At 31.6% G+C, this 21,546-nt stretch overlaps 1 protein-coding gene across 11 annotated transcripts in view; it reads right to left on the bottom strand.

Moving 5' to 3' along the window:
* LOC136340822 (antichymotrypsin-2-like) overlaps positions 1–21,546 on the bottom strand; it is an 83,413-nt gene that overhangs the window by 50,161 nt on the left and 11,706 nt on the right. For 8 of the 11 annotated variants that reach the window (XR_010732372.1, XM_066285205.1, XM_066285204.1 and 5 more), the window contains exons 2-3: positions 19,791–20,689; positions 19,209–19,350 (exon numbers count right to left, since the gene is read on the bottom strand). Coding sequence is in view for 10 of the 11 variants with exons in the window: in XM_066285204.1 (XP_066141301.1) it covers positions 19,209–19,350; positions 19,791–20,689 (1,041 nt within the window). In the remaining variant the exon portion in view is untranslated. Of the gene's footprint in view, positions 1–9,076; positions 9,389–12,289; positions 13,329–16,274; positions 17,262–19,208; positions 19,351–19,790; positions 20,690–21,546 lie in introns of those variants that run through there. The other 3 variants (XM_066285203.1, XM_066285201.1, XM_066285199.1) reach the window with 3 other exon arrangements.

Genomic DNA, 21,546 nt, shown 5'->3' with positions numbered 1-21,546 from the left:
GTGGCGCCCTCTACCAGGTAAGTGCAATTTATTAGCAGATATGAATTCGGCGTCTTGAAAAACTCCCCTACACCAACTTTCACGTTTTTATGTTGTACAGTATGGAAAATATGTTAAAAAATTGATTTTTAATTTTCAACTTTGACGCCCTCTAGCGCTGTTATTATCAACTTTTGGACTAGACTAAATATGGCTAAATCGTCTTGTTTTGATCTGAAGAATCTGTGGTAGAGCGTTGTAAAGACCTTTTACAGACACCCTGTATATATCTTGTGCATAAAAAGCAAGTTAGTTCCAAAAATGGGTCGTTAATCTTTGGAAGTTCCGCCTCAAGTTAGAGCATTGATTGTAAAATTGAATAACTAGAGAAACTCACAACGTGCAATAACCAAAATTGCTGGAAGAAGTAGGTCAACGATCCAGTCTGTTATAAAAAAAATATAAAACGACAAAAACAACTGAAACATTGCCAGGAAGAGGAAGAAAATGTGCCTTTAGCGAACGTATGAAACGAGAAATTATAAGAAAAGTGACAATAAATCCAAATGTTACGGCAACAGATTTGGCAAAAAGTGTTGCAACAGATTATGTACGAGTTGTACATGTTACTTCCATAAGAAAATGATTAAGAAATAATATGGTTATGAGGGCACGAGTAACTAGGAGAAAACCCTTCATTAATAAGGTGAACAGAACCAAGCGCGTTGAATTTGCTAAAATGTATCTGTCAAAAGACCTTAAATTCTGGAAAAAAGTTATTTTCACAGATGAGACGAAAATTGAGCTGTTTGAAAAGTCAAAGAAAGTTTTAGTGTATAGAAAACCCGGAGAAGCTTATAAACCTAAAAATTTAATTCCAACAGTAAAGCATGGGGGTGGTTCTCTACTTATCTGGGGCTGTGTGTTCTCGCATGGAGTGGGTAGACTTCATTTTATCGATGGGATTATGGATCGCTTTGTCTATTTAAATATTCTTAAAAATAATTTACGAGAAAGTGCAAATGAAATGGGGATTTTAGATAATTATATGTTCCAACAAGATAATGATCCCAAATACAAAGCACGGATTGTTAGAGAATGGTTGTTATATAACACACCAAGAGTATTGGAAACTTCTCGTCACTCACCGGATGTAAATCCCATCGAGCAATTGTGGTCAGAATTGAAAGAAAGAGTGAAGAAACACAAAATATCCAATAAACAGGAGCTTAAAGTTAAATGTCTGGAAGAATGGGCAAAAATCGAAGATGTAACCAGAAAATTGGTGAAGTCAATGCCTGAGAGATTGAAAGAAATTATAAAATTAAAAAGATATGCTACACGATACTGAATTATAATATTTTATAGGATAAAGTTAGTGGACGAATAATTTTTCCTTTCTTGTTTTCACTTTATAACAATTTACAATTACATATATATTTTAAAGTTATTGTTAAACATGTATTGGTATTTTTTGAGGCTGATATGATATATTTTGTTTATGTAATAAAACTTAAAAATATTTGAATAATTTGGATATTATTCTAATATTTTTAATTTTATATGGGTGGACAAATAATTAATCTCGCAACTGTATATGAATTTGACAATAAAACATCGAGGAAGAAACGTCCTTGTTTAGAGATGTTTTTCTGGACGTGAAATAAGATCACTGATACAAATTAACGGGATTATGGACCGGTATATGTACCTCAATACAGGGTGTTTCATAAGTACGGTACATAACTTCGGAAGCGTATTCTACAGCTAAAATAAAGGTAATTTTGTTATATAAACTATATCCCAAAAATACTTCTTTGCGGAAATACAGGGTGTGAAAATTTCTTTAAAAAATTACAATTTTTTTAATATTTCCGAAACTACTCGAGACATTTTAATGAAATTTTGCAGGGTTTGAGAGTTAGCAACGGTACGTATTTCACGCTAAAAATAGTGGCATGCGAGCAGGATAATTGCTGAATATTTTAAAGAAAAAATGTACGCCACTGTTCTTTTCCAATATTTTTTTCCTTTTTTAATTATGTGTTCGATTTGGAAAAAAAAGGTATCTTAACTTTTTTTCGTAGGACGCACCGTTTTCGAGTAAATAAATAAAAAACATTGTTGCTAAATTTTTTCATTATTTTTTATTATTCTTAAGAGAACAAATATTTGTATGAAGATATGAATTTTTTTTTGTTGTGTACTTGCCTGTTTGGTAGCGAAATTGTCGACATTTCACTAGTCACCAACGCCGTTTATTTATCTGTGCGTGAGATATTAAAATTCGAAAATGAATAACTTCACTAACGCTAAAATGGCTCAAATTTATTTCATGTATGGCCTAGCAAATGGAAATTCGGTAGAAGCTCGACGACTTTATCAGGAACGTTATCCAAATAGAGTAACGCCATGTACTAAAACATTTAGGAAGCTATATGCCAGATTGAGTGAAACCGGTAGTTTTAAACATAATCCGGAAGTTTATGGTAGTCCTCCAACAGTAACAACGCCTGCACTAGAAGAAGTAATACTGCGAGAGATAGAAGAAAATCCTTCAACTAGTACCAGGAAGGTAGCAAAACAACTTCATGTGAGTCCAAAGACTGTTTGGAAAGTTTTGAAAGTTGCTCAGTTATTCCCATACCATATACAACGAGTACAAGTTCTGTTACCCCGCGATTTTCAATCAAGGCTAAATTTCAGTAGGTGGTTACTCTATACAGTGGCTCATAACAACATTTTTTTGAGTGAAGTTTTATTTACTGATGAGGCAACTTTTTCGCGAGAAGCAATCATTAATTTTCATAATGAACATTTGTGAGCTTACGAAAATCCTCATGGAATAAGGGAAGGTTGCTTTCAGCAATCATTTTAGGATAGAGATTATTGGTGATTATCTTATTGAACCACACTTTTTATCCCCTTGACTAAATGGTAATTTGTATAGTCAGTTTCTAACTGAAGAATTAAATGTCCTGTTAGAAGATGTTCCTCTACAAGTAAGACCTAATTTCTGGTTTACGCAAGACGGTGCCCCAGTTAACTACAGCCTTGTTCCTCATCAGTACCTCCACAACACTTTTCCTAATCGCCGGATTGGACGCGGAGGTCCTCAAACTTGACCAGCTCGCAATCATGATATGAATCCTTTAGACTTTTATTTGTGGGGTCACCTCAAGTCGCTCGTGTAGAAGACACGTGTATTAGATGAAAACGACTTAAAAAATCGAATTCAAAGTTGCAATGCCATAAGAAATACTCTAGGAGTTTTTGAACGAGTGAGACAATCAATGATGAGACGAATGCAATCGTGCATTTTATCAGAAGGTGGCCACTTTCAACATTTGCTTAGATTCTGTATCAGAAATGATTATTTTTATGATTGCCATTTTTAGTTAAATAATAAAAAAAAAATGGCGCTGTATTCATTCACGAATAGTACTTATTACATTACAGTTTTTTATTTATTTACTCGAAAACAGTGCGTCCTACGAAAAAAAGTCAAAAGACCTTTTTTCTTCCAAATCGAATACATAATTAAAAAAAGAACAAAATATTGAAAGATAACAGTGGCGTACCACATTTTTCCTTTAAAATATTTAGCAATTTTCCTGCCCGCACGCCACTGTTTTAGCGTAAAATATAACCGTTGCTAACTCTCAAACTCTGAAAATTTTCATTAAAATGTCTCGAGTAGTTTCGGAAATATTAAAAAAATTGTAATTTTTTAAAGAAATTTTCACACCCTGTATTTCCGCAAAGAAGTATTTTTGGGATATAGTTTATATAACAAAATTACCTTTATTTTAGCTGTAGAATACGCTTCCGAAGTTATGTACCGTACTTAGGAAACACCCTGTATATTGCAGAATACAACGTCATTATATGCTGAGGTAAACTTACCTTTAACTTGGAAATTTATGCACGACAATGATCCGCAGCATACCGCCAAATTAATTTAAAACTTTTTGGAAGCTGAATAAGTTGAGGTAATAAAATAGCCAGCGCAGAGTGCCGACTTGAATCCTTTGGAGAACTTCTGGAATCAACTTGGAACTGATGTGAAACATAAAAATGCGGAAAAATTTAAAAATAAAGAATTTTTCAATGCCTTATTAGGAGCTTGAGGTGATATATCGGAAAGCGTTATTAAGAAGTAAAAATTATCCAACAAAATACAAAAAAAACGCATTGATAACTTTCATGTTCATAAATGTTTCTCCATTTTTGTCCACGTAAAAATGTGTGTTAATCTTGTTTGCTCAGAACAAAGGCTCTTTTTTAAACTGTTTTTTATTTATTGCTTTGCTATTTATATTGTATCCATACATACAGTGGCTACAAAAAGTTTTCGTACACTTTGCTAATAAATAGTAAATATATATTTTTTAAGTAAGTATTTTAAAATGTGTTTTATCAAATTATCCGTTCCAACTATTTTTATAGTAAAATTTCAGGTCAATACAATACTTTAAATTTAACTAAGTTTATTTATAATAATGGTTTTTTAATGAACATGAAAAATACTGGTCAAAAAAGTATTCGTACACCAAAATAAATATAATTTTTTGCCATTTTTTACTAGCTTGAAGTATCGAATAGTCAGTCGAAATAAAATTCGTACAAAGGAATTATTGCTATTAATTTATCTCCATGTTCAGAAATTAACATAAAATTCCTGTTTATTTATTCATTTTATTAAATAGACCTGGTAAATATACAGAAATTCCAAAAATGTTGTAATATTCAATAAATATTTTGATAAAAACAATTCTTCATATCAAAATGAAACTCGTACAGACTCGTTATTTAGTAGCAAATATCACCTTAGAGGGTTTTCGTGCTAAATTATCGTGTTTCCCAATTAATATAAACCGTGTTTATCTGATTTTATTGCTATTTCAAATGGGTCATTAAAGGAGACAAACCAGCGTCAGTGAAAGGAAACTTATAATCCAACATTATGAATGCGGAAAATCATACCGTCAAATCGGTAAAATGGTCAATAGGAGTCACACAACAGTACAAAGTATCATAGATCGATACAAAAAGAGCAAGATATTTGAAAACAAAGCTAGGAAAAGCCCTAGAAAAATTTTTAATGATCATGATGAGAGATGGATTTTAAGAAAAATGCGAGAAAATCCTAAAATATCTGCTCCTAAACTGGCGAAGATTGTAAAAGAATATTTAAAAAAAGTTGTTAATTCACAAATTATTCGAAATTTACTACATAGACATGACCTAAAGAGTAGAGAAGCTGGGAAGGAACCATAGATTAGCAAAGCTAATAAAACAAAGCGTTTACGATTTGCTCAAGAATACCAAGAAAAAGATTTGAACTTCTGGAAAGAGGTGAATTTTGCAGACGAGAGTAAATTCAACATTTTTCGTTTCGATGGACAGCAATTGGTTTGGAGAAAACCCAATGAAGCGTTGAATAAAAAAAATTAAAGAGCGACAGTAAAACACGGACGGGGATCCGTTATGGTCTGGGGCTGCATATCGGCTAAAGACCCTGGAAATCTCCATTTCATTGAAAGTATTATGGACCAAAGTATGTATTTAGATATGCTAAAGTAAAATTTTAAACAAAGTGCACGGAAATTTGAAATAGAAAAATCATTTAAGTTTTATCAAGACAACGACCAAAAGCATAAAACAGCAAAAATCAAACACTGGTTGCTGTATAATTGTCCCAAAGTGATTGAAACACCTGCTCAGAGTCCAGATCTTAATGGAATTGAAAACTTGTGGAGCCAATTGAAAGTAGCTGTTAGAAAAGATGACATTTCTAATAAACAACTATTGAAAACGGTATTAAGGGATGAATGGGCAACAATTTCGGCAAACTACTGTGAGAAATTAGTGAAATCTATACCTGACCGTTTAAAAGACATAATAAAAAAATAAAGGACTTTCAACTAAGTATTGAAATGACAATAAATAAATTTTAGAGCTAAAATTTGCAAAATGTACGAGTTTCATTTTGAGATGTTAAAGTTTTTTTTTAAAGAATGGATGTTAACAAATTAGAATAATTTTTTATTTTGGATTATATTCCATACAGAATTTCATTTCCAGTAAGTATGTATTCTTTCCCAATTTTTATTTGTCATAGGAATTATACCAAATAAAGTTAATGTACGAGTTTCATTTTGACTGACTGTATCTGCATGAATAGTCTGTTGCTAGCGAGTTCTCTATGGTGAATAATTTCACTATAGTAGCAACTATAAATATGTCTCGAAAAGTGTCCGAATTAAGTCTTGACATGCGTAACCTAATTGTTGACCTCTATAAAAAGAGAAAATTGTTACGTCAAATCGCTAAAAGTATTAAAAAAACTCATGACACCCTTCAGTACATCATAAATAAACTTACACATATGGGAAATGTCTTATTAACTGTCCATACAGGAAGACCAAGGAAGATAAAGAATCGAGAACGCAATTTAATTATTCGTATAGTAAAAGAATACCTCACAATTAGTGCTGCTAAACTCACATCGGATCTTGAAAAGGCTACAGACTCCAGAGTATCTGCCGAAACTGTTAGAAATGCTCTAAAATAAGCTGAATTCTGTGGCAGAGTAGCCAGAAAAAAATCTTGAATTAATAAAACCAATCGTAAGAAGAGAATACAATTCGCGAGAGAATACCTGAATAACTCTATGGAATTCTAGTGTAGAGTAATCTTTTCCGATGACTCAAACATTAATATTTTTAAATCAGACGAACGTCTATACGTGTAGAGAAAACCCAGAGAAGCTCTAAAAAAACAATATTTCAAACCCACAGTGCAACATCTTAGAGGAAGTCAAATGGTTTGGAATTGTATGTTTCTAAGAGGTGTTGGAAACCTTCACTTTATTGAAGGAAACATGGACAGGTTTATGTACCGAAATATTTTAAGGGGAAATCTGGAGCAGAGTGTCATTAAATTGACAATTCATTATGCTTATTGGTTCCAAGAAGACAACGACCCCAAGTATTCCTCCAGACTTACTCAAGAATATATTAAAAATACCTCCACAGTTCTTAGACCTCAATCCTATCGATCACTTGTGGTCATACTTAGAGAAACAAATTAGGAAAAGCGACATAACGAGCAAAGAAGGACCATTCTTGCAAAAGTTCTTCTGCAGGAATGGTCCTTAATTTCTCAGGAAAGTACTGAGAATTTGGTTTATTTAATGATACGACGGTTGCAAGGTTTTACTGATTCCAAAGAGTACCAAACAAAGTATTGATAGATATACACCTCCGGTCAAAAGTGTTCACTTGGTTAATCAAGAATAATCTTTATCAATTGGGTTTATTAGTTGTTAAATATGGCTACTTATTTAATTTGTTAATATTTAATGTTTAAAGTGAAAAACGGACAAAAAATCCGCTTAATACTTAATGACTACTGAGATCGATACATTAAGAGTAAAAAAGGACTTTATTCGTTTATAAGAAATGGGAAATCTACCGCTCACCTACTATTTTTATGATCTATCAAAATTTCAAAGTTCAAATCAATTGTGGTTGTTTATATCTAAAATAGATCTGAAAAAACATTTGAAGTTTTTACCACGTGTGCTTAAATCCAGAACATGTCGAAACCTTTCTAGAAAATTCGTGGACAAATTATTGAACAATCAGGTTGTTTAAGAATTTCAAATGGCAAAAACGATCAAAATTAATATTGAAAAACGATAAACCACTTTACACGGCGAAGGACTTTCATATCGCCAAATTGCTAAAACAGTGAAAGTTTCCTTCAAAGGTGTACAATCAACCATTAATCGATTCAATCATACGGGCAGTTTTCGCGATGGTCCTCGTAGTGGACGGCTAAAAGTGACCACCCCACAAGAAGATACTCATATTATTGTCACCAGCAAAAAAAAAATAGGCGATTAACAGCACCAGAAATCCGAGCAACTGCGAACAGTATCCGGCCAAATCGCATATCGTTAACACTGAGACTGAGGCAAAGGGGATTAATGGGGTGCACTGCTGTGAAGAAACCGTTGCTAAGATTGGAAAACAAACAAAAATGCCTTCAATGGGCACGTGAGCATCAAAATTGGACTACTGAATAATAGAGAAATGTGCTGTGAACGGACGAATGGAAATTCGAAATTTCTGAAAATCGTCGGTGAATTTTCGTCAAACGAAATCTTTCGGAAAAAATGCCTTCGCAGTGTTTGATGTCAACCGTAAAGCATGAGGGTGGTTCTATCATGGTATTGTGATGTTTCTTTGGCAATGGTATCGGCGATTGCGTCAAAATTGATGGAATTATGAAGGAGGAATATAAAAAAAATCCATCTCATCGGGGTGCCGACTTATTGGGCCTGAGTTCGTCTTTCAGCACGACAATGATTCCAAGTAGCTTTCTCACCTATATCGAACCAATTTGGAAGAGGAAGAAAATGTTGGAACGTTGAAAAGGATGATTTGGCCACCACAATCACCTGATTTCAATCCAATCGAGTTTTTATTGGAAGAATTATCCGGAAAATCCAAATTTTGTATTTTTCATCGACAACTAAACTGTGGTAGAAATTGGAAAGTACATGGATATCGATACAATAGGAAACTTTAAATACACTGGTGGAAAGGATGCCGCGACTCGTGGAAATGATTATTAAAGTGAATAATGGTTTTTTCGATGAAAATAAACTTTAATGTTTTTAAGATTTTATTCTCCCAATTTTCGCCAACATTATTAATTGTAATCTAACTCTTGGCTATTTTTGAATGGTATGAGCTTAAATGGAAAATGTTCAGGGAATCATAGGATATTCAATGAAAAAATCACTTTCTATTAATTGTATCCAAATTTTGACAGGTAGTGTGTGTGTATACATATTTTTATTTATTTATTTATGACGTTTTTCCTATAATAGATGTACGAATACCCTTTTGGCTTCAGATTTTGATTTTTCAATAAATTTTTATAGGTTGTTAAAATATTTATTGTTTTCCTGTGTCATATTTTACTATTTTAATACTGGAATGTTGTAGTATCCTTAATATAGTATTCAATCAAACTAACTTTATCGTTGAGATTTATTATATCAATTCCACTGATAAAACACAAGAAGTATAAGTACTTTTTGTAGCCACTATATGTGTTAAATTTGAATATTACTACACTGTATAAAATAACAGCAAATTATTGAAAGTTTATCCACTTTTGACCGGTACTCTATCTATAATGAGATTAAAAAATATAAAATACTAAAATAGTAGTTGAATAATTGTTTACGATTACTCAGGAATGAGTGAAAGTCTTCCGGTAAACAAAACGATATCGAAATTATCCTGATTTGCAACTAATGCGATGAGAAATGGATGATCCGCCGTAAACTCTTCAACTATCAGTAGACATTCCTCGTCCATTATGATTCCTGCATTAAAAAATACTACATTTGAATACTGTACCTATATAACTTCTATTCATTTATTAATTCAATCAACTTCTCAACATCTGAAAGAAGTAGAACGACTACAAGGGGAAAATGTATTATAAGCAGTTTCAGATGCAGTAAGGCCGTCGGATTTACGCATGACCGAGGTAATATTTAATCAGTTTCCGAGTACGGAATACATTCAACATTCAAAATATTAACAATGGCAAATTATAAAACTGAATTTGACATGCTTGATATCATTCTCTTCATAACTACGTTTGCAGCAGAAGTCAACTGTACAATTACAAGCACATATTGCCGTAGTGTAACTTAGATGTATGGGATGTTCCAAATAAGATATTCTATTCCATTGTCTCGAAAAGCATGCCAGTTGCGTCAAAAAAATTCCTACAAAAGTTAAAGTTTTTTTTATTAAATAATAATTTGGCAGATGTAAGGTGTACCATTTTGCCGGTATAAACATCAACTTTGTTATTTTAAATGGAACTCCCTATTTTTTACACTATTTTCACATTTCTCATCAAATTTTAGAACCACTTTATGTAAAGTATCTTATGTATGAAATCTATCATTTCCCAGTTTCTTCGGAACATTCAAAAAATGTTGACATCTGCACGGTCTTACGGAAATGGATACTATGTTCTAACCGTTGCGAACTTTGGAATCGGCCTTCTAGGGCTACAAGAAGACTTAATAAGCTACGTTTTGACTTATTTTAATTTGGGAAAAAACCTTTCACAACCTCCGAAATATGCCTCCAAAATTGCATTATTTCTAACGTCAATAACTTGTTTATTTCAAATACAATGGCCTATATATTTTTTCGTCAAATGATGCCCAACTTAATTGCCCACAACTTTGTTACATCTATCCTTATATCAATAAGCAACAGTGTATTGTAAAAACAGAAAAATATTAAGAATCTTTGGGTTTCCGTAGTATCCCGAAGATGTCAAAATTTTAAAATTTTCCAAAATAACTGAGAAATGGCAAATGTTAGACATAAGATGATTCACACAAAGTTGCATTAAGATTTGACGAGCATGCCGAAAATACAAAAAAAAATGGGGCTCCATTTAAAATAATGAAACTGATGTTTACACCGCAAAAGTGATACACCCTGTATATGTCAAATTATGACTTAATACAAGATTTTTAAAAACTATTCAACTTTTGTAGACAACTTTTTGATGCAACTTGTATATTTTTGAAGATAAGGGAACGGAACATCTTATTTGGGACACCCTGTACATGTTGTATTGTAAAATGAACCAAATTGTTAGATCAAGATTCGCGCGAGGGCCACTCACAAGAACAATATCTTTACTGAGTGAAATCCTAAGTAACACATAAATTACTTAGGGGCTATTATTATACACATTATATTATATTCATCGAAAAAGTTTTCATTTTCTGTCACATTATCTAACACCCACATGCAAAATTCTGTTCGGTTGTCAAAATCATATCCATATATAGACATTTCGAACATCTATTATGAATATTTTTTTTCTGTTTTATGTTATAGTTGATATGTGATTTAGAACTTTGAACTAAATAACACCAAATGGCGCAAAGAACAATGATTTAGCGTATTCTGTAAAAACGCGAAGACTTAGTGATGAACACCCTAATACCATTCAACAGGTAATTAAAAATTACATATCCTGGTAAGTTAAAAAATATAGCATTGTATTTAAATTAATCAAGTTATAGTCACTTAAAGTTCTTATTTCATTAGTTTTAATTTTTGCACACGCTGTATAAAATGGCAAGTTTATCATGATTGGGATATAAAATATGATCTATTGTTACACTGCACTGTAAATTATACTTGCATAACTTAAATACTTCTTAAGTGTTTAAAACATGAAAATTAGGTCAAATTTTGATAAAATTCAAATTATTTAAAAAACCTTAAGTTTTAGGTATTGTAAACCTTATTAAAACAGACATTTATTTTGATCGTAGAATCCAAAAATGCAATAATATACAGAGGGTTCCATTTAAAAAAACACAACTTTGATACTTTTTGAGCTTTTCGGACACCCTGTATAATATAAAAATAATTTTAAAAAATAGCCATAATAGATCCCCATATAGACCAAAAGGGAAACCTTTTGAAAGCCTCGTATTTTAGCCACAATATTCCGCGCCGTATAGCGTGAATAACCCTGTATATGTACATTATGGAACATATAGAATGGCTAAAGAAAGGTGATCCTTATATCTTTAAATAGAGGGTGTTTCTTTATTGAAGGTAAAAAAGGAAGTAAATGAGTCATGAGCTTACTTTAAAATAAACAATTCATATAAAGGCATGTCCTAAGTTTTTTCAATTTTCATTCATGTCTCTGTTATTTGTTAAGGTAATTAACTCAAAATTGGTAGTAATAATCATTTTAGCATTACCAACAAATTAAAATAACAATTAGTTAAAGTAATTTACAGGGCGTTACTTTTTTCGTAGTCGCTCTCAGAATTTTACATCCGCCCTTTTTTAACGACATATTTAGATATTATTCATTAGCTTCATTTAACTCCTTATGTCGTTTTAAAATTTCATTTCAAGTTTCATGAACAAGCAATAACTTATTTGTTTTAAGTATAATACCCCGTATAGGTATTATTAAAGTTTTTCATTTTATCCTATTTACCTTATACAGATTCTCAATAGTTTTAACAATATTGAAGTTAAATGATCAATAAAATAAATTTCAAATAACATTTTCTGACATAGGCGAAATTACTACCTTATAACGATAAACTATAGTTGGAGAGGAACATTTCTATTATATTTTGTTCCTAATTTTTCTGCAAAATAATAAAAGTAACAAAAACGCATGATACCAATATTTATAAATAAACAAATTCAAATAATTTTTAAATATATTTAATTATTTTAGCAATGGGTTAAGTACTGCATATTAACAACATTTATTTGCATTTGATATAGTAAAATAAAGTTACAAAATAACATGAAATTCATGGACTTGAATATAAAAATAAAGGATCTACTAAATTTTAAAAAATATACATTAGTATTTAGAAAAAAATGTGAAAGTAAATATAAAACTTATCATAAAAATTGCAACGAAAAAAGAAATCTAAAGGAAGGCGATTTTGGGTTCGGCCAATTTTAAGCCGCAGGCTTTTCAATGGACAATTTCATCAGTTGTTTGAGAGATTGGGAGAGTATCCGATAAAATTCTTCAACTATTTCAGAATGAGTGCATTGTTGAATATACTGAACGATACTACACGTGAAATGTCATATCAAAATACCTAAACTCGTCTGGCTGCACTACCACAAGAAAGATTGAAAAATTGAAGATGTACATAGCTGTGGTATAAAAATGACCGGTACGGCGAGTCTAAGTGGCAATTGACCATTTCCTTAGAAGTATGCCCAGATGAGTTTCTGTGGGTGTAAATTTACAAGGTAGTTATAAGTTATTCGAATTTTAGCAGACTTTCTAAACTTCGGCTCACTTGCAAGTTGCATTATTTCTAGTTGTTGCCATTTGTTATGATGAGTAGTATATTTTGTTATTCATTAATCATACAAATACAGGTATTATAAACGATATATAAAAAAATATACTTATATGAAATTAAATGTCTGGGTATAAAATTTTAGATACATAAAATTAGTACCTGTATATATTCGAATTTCATTTTAACTTCAAGTAATCTAAATTGCAATTAAAAGTCGCATGTATCGCGTTGTTACACGTGATAAAAAATGTAAAAATGAATTCAAATTATGTTGACGTAATTCGTTCTAATCGACCTTTAAACAAAATTTGTCTGACTTTGCCAAATTTATGAATCAAATAGAATATAAATGGATGATCAGCGTGAAACTCCAGAGGTTCTCCTGGTATAGAAAGCATTCGAGTCAAGAATACCATACCTAATCGATAGAAAACCGTCATTATCAAATAAAGAATTACAATGTTCTACCAGTTTTAAAGCTAATATACAGGGTAGACCAATAAAAACGAAACAAGGACGACTTATCATACTTATCACTTGCAAAAAAAAAATTGTTGGAACCTGTCGATTTTTATTTCGAAGGGAAAATCTTTTATACATATTTCCAACCTTGCCAATTCCAACCCCTCGAAGGGGTAAGATGTATCCCCCAGATCTTAAATGGAGTTTGAGATCAATTGATTCTTAATTTTAATCGTCATCGAATTCTCTTTTCAATACTTGCAAGTTCTCTGAATTTCATACAATAGTCTGATAAAATAAATTTTAAATGTAACGCAAGCTAACATTGAAGAAGTAATAATGCTTTTTCCATTCATAACTTACATTTTTTAATAATAATTTTTATGAGAAAAGGGCATTCTTTCTGGCCAAAAATTTAAATTTTTAACAGTAGTAACCTTATAAAGGAAGGATGGTGGAAAACATTTACATTCAATATTTACCTATAATTTTATTTACTAAATTTCTAGTTTAACAAGTGTTCAAAATGTTGTTCTGTTTTCATTCAGCAATAGAGATTTTGTCCAAATTGATTTGGGACGTTCTGGAAAATTGCAAGTGTAATATTTCGACATTTATCAATGATCCGTTGATGTAAACAATTTAGACTCTCTGGCTAAGCATTACACATTTTGCTCTTTAACTCTCCCCACAGAAAAATGTCTAGCGGGCCTAAATCTGGTGATCTTGTCGGTCACTCTACTGGTTGACTTCGGCTAATCTATCTACCAAGGAAAGTTTACTTCAAATACCACTAACTATGGTTAGCATGGTAACTAGATTCCTCGTTTTATTGAAGTATCAATGCATTCATGTAATAATATTCAGGAATTTGTTTTAATATGGAATCGACAGTGTCTTCTAACAATTGCAAGTATATCTCTTCTGTTAGATTTCCTAGTAGAAAAAAAAATCAACAACACAATCACCATAAATTCTAGCCCAGACATTAATTTTCTGAATTTCTTGAGTGTGAACTTCACGAAATAAATATGGATTTTCATCAGACCAATACCGTCTGTTATGACGATTAACAGTCCGGTTCAGAAAAAAACGAACACTCATCTGAAAAGCTACTGTTGAACAAAAAGTTCTGTTTATTTTTTATCCGTTCCATAATTATTTGCCAAAATTCTAAACGTTTATCAAAATCATTTTCATTTAATTCTTGCACAAGATGGATTTTATGGACTTTCAAAATTCTTCGAATGCTCGTCCGGGAAATGCCAGAAATTGCATGTAATTGCCTGGTACATAACCTAGGGTCAATATTGACATGGCCCAAAATAGCAACTTCTTTTGCTTCTTTTTCACTATTCGATTCGTTTCTAATTTGTTGCCCGTTCATGTTCCCCTAAACTTAGCTATTAGGTTAATAACGTATTTCCGGTTAACATGCTTATTTCGATGTAGGTTATTAAATAACAGTACGGTAGTACTAGAGCACCTATAATTTTCATAAGGTTCTCAATATTCGATACTCTTAACACAGTTGAATAGACCATTCTGAGCAAAAGAAAGATTACTTTTGAGTCGAAATAATTATAAACAAAATCTTTTGAGGTATTAAATATTGATAAATTGAATGTAAATAATTCATCACATCCACTTCCAAAAGAGGTAAAAAATTACCGTATTTATTTTCGTTAGAAACACGAAATTCCATAGCAGAAATAAGTACTAAAATTTCGCTGATAAAATTGTAAACAAGACACTGATAAATGATAACAATTTCAAAACTTTAAGGCATCAAATAAATATTTCTTTTAAACGTATCAAAGTGGATTGTATATGCATTTCATTAAGGGATAAACAGAACTGACATTAAATGTTTCCCGGCTTCAAGTTGATTCAAGTGTGATTAAAAAAAGAACATACTTAAAGCACTTCTCACATAAAAATCGTACTAATTAGAAAGATGACAAAAGCGTTACTTTCGTTTATTGACTGATTTTTTTTAAACGTGTTTTATTGAAAATTACTGCATGAAATTTAGTGAACTTTGAAGCATTGAAAAGAGAATTCGATTACCTTGAAAACGAGGTACCATTTGATCCCTAATCCTATTTAAGATGTGCATCTTAGAACCCACATCGAGATTAAAAGTGGGAAGGTTGAAAGTATACGCAAAATATTTCCCGCTCGAAATATATTTTGATGGTTCCCAGCAATTTTTTGTCTGCACAGCATAAAAATAAAAAATCGGCCTTGTTACGTTTTCATTGGCCCATCATGTACAGAAAGCGACAATGCTCTGGTATGAAGGAAATATAAGTACTTACCTCGAAAACGTAATTCAACTATTTAACTTGTGGTTTATGGTTAAAATCTCGAGCTCTAGAAAATTTGATGGCGTAGTTTTTAAGTTGCGGTGATAAAGTTTTATCAAGTTTTCTTTAAAATTTTCTTTATTTAAATAATCGAAAAACTAAAAAGGGCATTTTGTGTTTAGGAATGCTATTTTTCAAATGGAATAAGTTCATACTTAATATTTTAACGTTCTGCCAAAAATCACCCGAAACCTTTTTTTTGTATGTAATAAGGAATTAGCAATGCTAGGGCTTTCACACAACACCTCGTTGACGATGACATTTTATATTATGAACGTTCATTCAGCAGAGGTACCAGTTGGGCGACAATTTTGAACCTTCTTGAAAGTCAAAGTAAAAATTATGTCAGTTCTTGTTTAAATTTGTTGGAAAAGCTGTGTGACATTTGGTAGAAATCCCAAGAGATGCACACAACTGGCGATTTCGCTTAATTCTGCTGTTCTGAATAGTCAATGATCCATGGACAATACCACATAATACCCCGAATTAAAACTATCATTAAAACAGAATGAAACCCCTTATGGTCCACAATCAACAATTCATCAATTATATTATAACAATATTTCATTACATTTCTTAATTTATTTAAAACTTTATTTAAAAAAAATATTGAACAAAATGAAATAGGTGCCTACTTACAAATATGATTTAAAATATTCTCCGCTACGAATGAGATATTCCTCCATTCGTATACAGGTATCAGAACTTCTAGTGAAAATATAGGAATTGTGTAAATAGGAGAAAAATAGTACAAGGTTTAATATGCCCCCAACAAATACCAATCAAGGGGTCTTTATTGGAAATGGAGGAGGGGAGTCTAATCCGAACTGGTGATACTTGTAGTAAACATTTTTTTTTTCAGCCGTTATCGAATTACTTGTATTTATAAATCGTGAATGTAGTATTTTACGTACAACTTAATTAAAGAATGCTGCTCATACCAACCAATTCGTTTCCATATGTCATGGTCACTATGACAATCTTTTATTATAATTAATTTACGGTCACAATATATATCTCTAAGTTTGAACTAAAAAAAATAGTTGGTACTAATTTCTCAAAAGAGGAATAACATATCAGTTGACGCGGAAAAATGTGTTAAATAGGAAATAAGAGAATCCGTAATATTTCGTTTCTTTAACAAAGTGTACTCTCCTAATGTAGAATTTATTATTATTAAACGTGCCATGCTGTATGAGAGATAACCTATATAATATTCCAAAATTATAAGTAACAAAAATTCATAATGTCGTGCTAGAATGTGATTTTGCGGTCTAAATAATAATGAGGTAGTAACACAGCATTTAATAACTGCAAAACAAACGTCAAGATTTTAACGCCTTACAATTCATTGTGCATTTCGTAATGGGTCTCAAATGGTGAAGGTTTCACAATTTTACCATAAAATAGGACGTTTTTAAATGGTTCACCTTGATTTTGACATATTAGCGCATATACACAAGGCTTATCCACGAAAAATGTGTTTGGTGTGTTAACGGACCTCCGGGTACGAATCGCAGCTATAAAAAACAACAAAGTTAATTCATGAATAGACATAATTATAAAAAATATTCTGTAAATATGATGTTAATAATACTTACATTCATAAGTTTAGTATATGCACACCCCACTAAAATGTTTGTAGTCCACGACACACTATTGTAATTGATTGATTCTACAGGGTCTTAAATGATATGTTGCGCTATTGTTAGTTTCAAAATGGTCAGAGGACAGAGTCTCAGGAAAAGTTTCCACTTTTTTAACTCTTTATTAAGTTGATTTCAGGGTTGCCAAAATATTTTTGTGTTTGAATATATTAAGGAAAATTGACATTTGTCCGAAAAGTATAGTAGCTCATAAGTCTTACGAGAAAATATTCAGAACAATAATTTGTATATCTATTTTGTAAATCAAGAAGTATACACCACTTTTTCTTAATAAAGCTGATCCCTGAAATATCAAAAACTCTTAATTTCTTTTTATACGGATTTGGTTTTATGTTGTCCGACCTCATATCCCTTACCGCTTGAAACATAAAAATAGAATCACATCATGTTTGTGACACCCTGTAGAATAGTATAAAAAATACAGGATATTTTTTATTTACAGGTCATTTTCTGCGACGAAAACAGCTAAACAACTCTTATTTATATGCAAATACAGAGATAAAGAAAATTTCACACTTGCATGCTAGTATTGTATAGCATAGTACTGATTACTTGAATCTAACTCAAAATATTTTTGTAGGCTAAAACTGTCCACAACCTAAACTTCCCAGAAATCTAAAGTATTGTGTAGATAGAAGCAACATTTATTGTCAATTATGTCGAACTACAATTCTCGTGCCTAATTAAAATATGCCATACATATTGAGAAGTAATTATCCATAAAGTCCTCAATATTTTTTAGAAGTTTATAGTTCGAGCAAGCAAGTTATTGATTAATGTTAGAAATATAGTAACTGAATCGAAATTTATTTGGAAATATGTAGGAATAACAAATGATGCCCCTTGTTCCTTCTGTATGGAGGGGTCTTTAGAAACGACTCGAAAAAAGTTTTCGAAAGCTGCCAAAGGTTTCACACTATTTTTTTTTGTATTCGATCTGATTCGGATTCAATTCGTATTCCAGGTCTTTTTCACTAATCGTTCTACATTCGCAAACACTAGTTGTTGTCTAATAATAAACTATTAAGTATTATAATTGAATTCATAAAATGCATTTATATTAGTTCACGAACAATCTTTTCCGTCTATACATATATACAAACAATTTCACGTGATTAATTTTGCGAGTTTCACGAATAACAAAATATTTGCAGGCGTTTTAACGTAGAAGCTAAAGACAGCTTGAATAATTTCTTTAGATCTACAATTTAGAGGTAGACTTTATGGTATAATGTTAGTATAGGTGTGTACCCATTAGCAAAGCAACAAGATGGCAGGAATAATAGAAAAGTAAGTACCCCAATCTTTAAGCATGCATAAACATACAATAAGCAAAGCTGTGACACTCAGGCATTCTGGCGAAATTGAAAACAATACACTTTAAGATATTTAAACATACCAAATTACAAATTGATATGAACAATTTTTCATTCATGAACCAGTAACTTGACATGTGCAGTTTTATATTAAATTGTTCTTTCAAATTTGATATGAATTGTAAATATCAATATTAAAAATTAGGCCAATCTGTATGTACAGATCATGTATTATATATACAAATATCTAAATTTGGTGGAAACCCTTCTAAAAATCTTCTTTCAAACATGTATTTATAACAGTTCTAGGACCATAATCAACTGAATTTCTGATAACCAAAGCTAAGTATCAAACAATTGATCCATATCATTTTCAAGATTCAATAAAACTGGCTAGTTTTGTATTGCTTGTACGTACATATATCTTAACGTGCACATTTGCTAAATACATTAAAAAGCAAAATTGAAACTATTTGAAACTTACCACTGGCCGCAGCAGCTTCTGTACCTTCCTCGTTAACCTCAATAAACGCTTTCTGGATAACTTTGCTGACAACTAACTGTTCCGGACTCTCGAGCATTTCAGAAAAGTTAGCTTTACTGCTGAAAATTTCCCCAAGACCAATCTGAAAAAGATTAGAATTTTCATTTCAAATAGTCTATATTTTTAATTTCACTAACCATTTTCAATTTAAGTATCATTTGAACAAATTTAATAAAGTAAAATATCAGCAAAGACCAAGACTCGTTCCTAATTATTCGCTTCATATTTTAGAATTATTTCCAAAAATTATATTTTTCGGAAAAATTGGTGATGCACCAGTTTTTTTATGAAAAATTTTCAATGTGCTGATGGTAAGCACGCTTCTGGTTGAATCGGAAACAGATTTTTGATTGGGAAATATGTGTGTATATTAGGTATCAACACTGACAAATTTTCATTCAAATATTTAAAGTAATTTCACATAAATTAATAAATATTCATTTGCATACAACGCAATTAATCATTCATATGTAATTATGAATTTAAGAAAATGAAAAGTGGGAAATCACTTAGCTAACTTACCTTTTTCAGGGGTTCATTCAAATCGATAGTGGTTTCGATTTTAAATTTGGGTAGTTTGACAACAACTTCAGGCTTAAACATGTTCTCCGTAATTTTAGTCAAATCTGTCTCGGCGAGCTTCTTTTCAAGATCGGCAATTCCATTCTTTTTGTTTGGCAAAATCACGAGCAAACTGACATCAGAATTTGAGTATGGCAATTCCAAAACCTTTGCATCTAAAGTTTCATCTTCTTTATAAAAGTACTTTCCCTTGGTGTTCATCATTTCCACCTCTATTGTATCATTATCATTTAGATAAAATGTTTCTTTTTGTGTTAACTCTTTATTAAATTTTGATGCCCAGGTTCCTTTAAAGTATATTGCATTTACTAATATTAGTCGAGTACTCTCATCCAGAATGTCAGGACTTATTAAATCTTTAATTTTCTCTTGTGTCTTGTCTTCAACCCACTGGTTAATGGTGTTAGCACTAGCTGTAGATTGTTTGAAATTAAGAGATTGAACTTCAGAGAAAAATTTTTTCTCAGTAACTTCTTTAAAGGCTGGCTTCAATGCATATCCTTCCATGACATAAACCTTATTGGCCATAAGAAGTTGAACATCTGACACATTATTTAAATGTTTTATTACATCTTGGTAACCGACGGCAGCTTCGAGTTGGTTTGACATTCCCAATATCTTGCCAAAAGCAGCACGTGTTGTGCCGTCAGCACCTTGGTAAGCCATTGACAGAACTGCATGAGCACTTATTGGTGAGAAACACACATTTCCAGGCTTTTGGGCCAGTACATTATATAACTGTTTGGTAAAATGGCCATTGCCTTGAATGACTTTCTGTAGTTCTTGCTTTCCCGCCATTACTTCTAAGAATAGTGGTAGGAGTGCTATAAAAATGATCCCTGCAATACCATACAAAAAAACGTATATAAATTAAAATATCAAATGCAAATGGAGACAAGATCAAAATGACTAAATCCTAGGATGCTATACTCAATAATCCTTTGAAAGACTTTGGAAACAGTAGACAAAAATGCTATAGGTCTAATATTACTCATATGGCCAGCCTTAGAGTGAAATCACGTTAGCAGTCTTAAGAATGTGTAAAAACTGACTGTTTTCAGACGAGACATTGATAGCACATAACAAAGTTTAAATAGTCTCCAGCACTAGCTGCTGAAGGAGTCGAGCTGCTATTAAGTAAACTGTCTTACTATTAGCTGTAGTCATTCTAGTACATAAGAGTTTTTATAAAGAGTTTGATTATCTCATCACTAGCACTTAATGAGTTCTAAAGATTGCAAGTCCAGTTGTAAGTAGTACTGTTACTTTGACTGTTACAGTATTAAGTACAAACACTAATTTTTAGAAATAAACATTTTGAAATAGCATATTTAGTTCAGTGTTAGTGTGTCATACTACACTTGTATCGACATTACCCACTAAACATCCATTTTTAAAGTCAACTTTTTGGAGTATTTGAAGCTTTCACGGCAATAAAATGAGATAGGCTACACAAAATCCAAATTATAAACCAAAGACAGTTATAAAAACAAAAAATATACTACACCTAAGTTTAATTTAGGCACTATGAGTTTCCACTAGAAAGGAGAACCAAATTGTTGAACTCTCAGTTTTGCTTAGGGTTTAACAGTTAAGTTCCCCACGTATTCCATCAAAGATGAAAAGAGAGGGCAAGTTATTCCGTCAATTTCATATTGATTATATATGGGAACTAATTATATCGCTTAATACATAC

Source organism: Euwallacea fornicatus, chromosome 8, assembly GCF_040115645.1.
Source record: "Euwallacea fornicatus isolate EFF26 chromosome 8, ASM4011564v1, whole genome shotgun sequence".
Lineage (NCBI taxonomy): Eukaryota > Metazoa > Arthropoda > Insecta > Coleoptera > Curculionidae > Euwallacea > Euwallacea fornicatus.
This window is presented reverse-complemented; position numbering and strand designations above follow the sequence as displayed.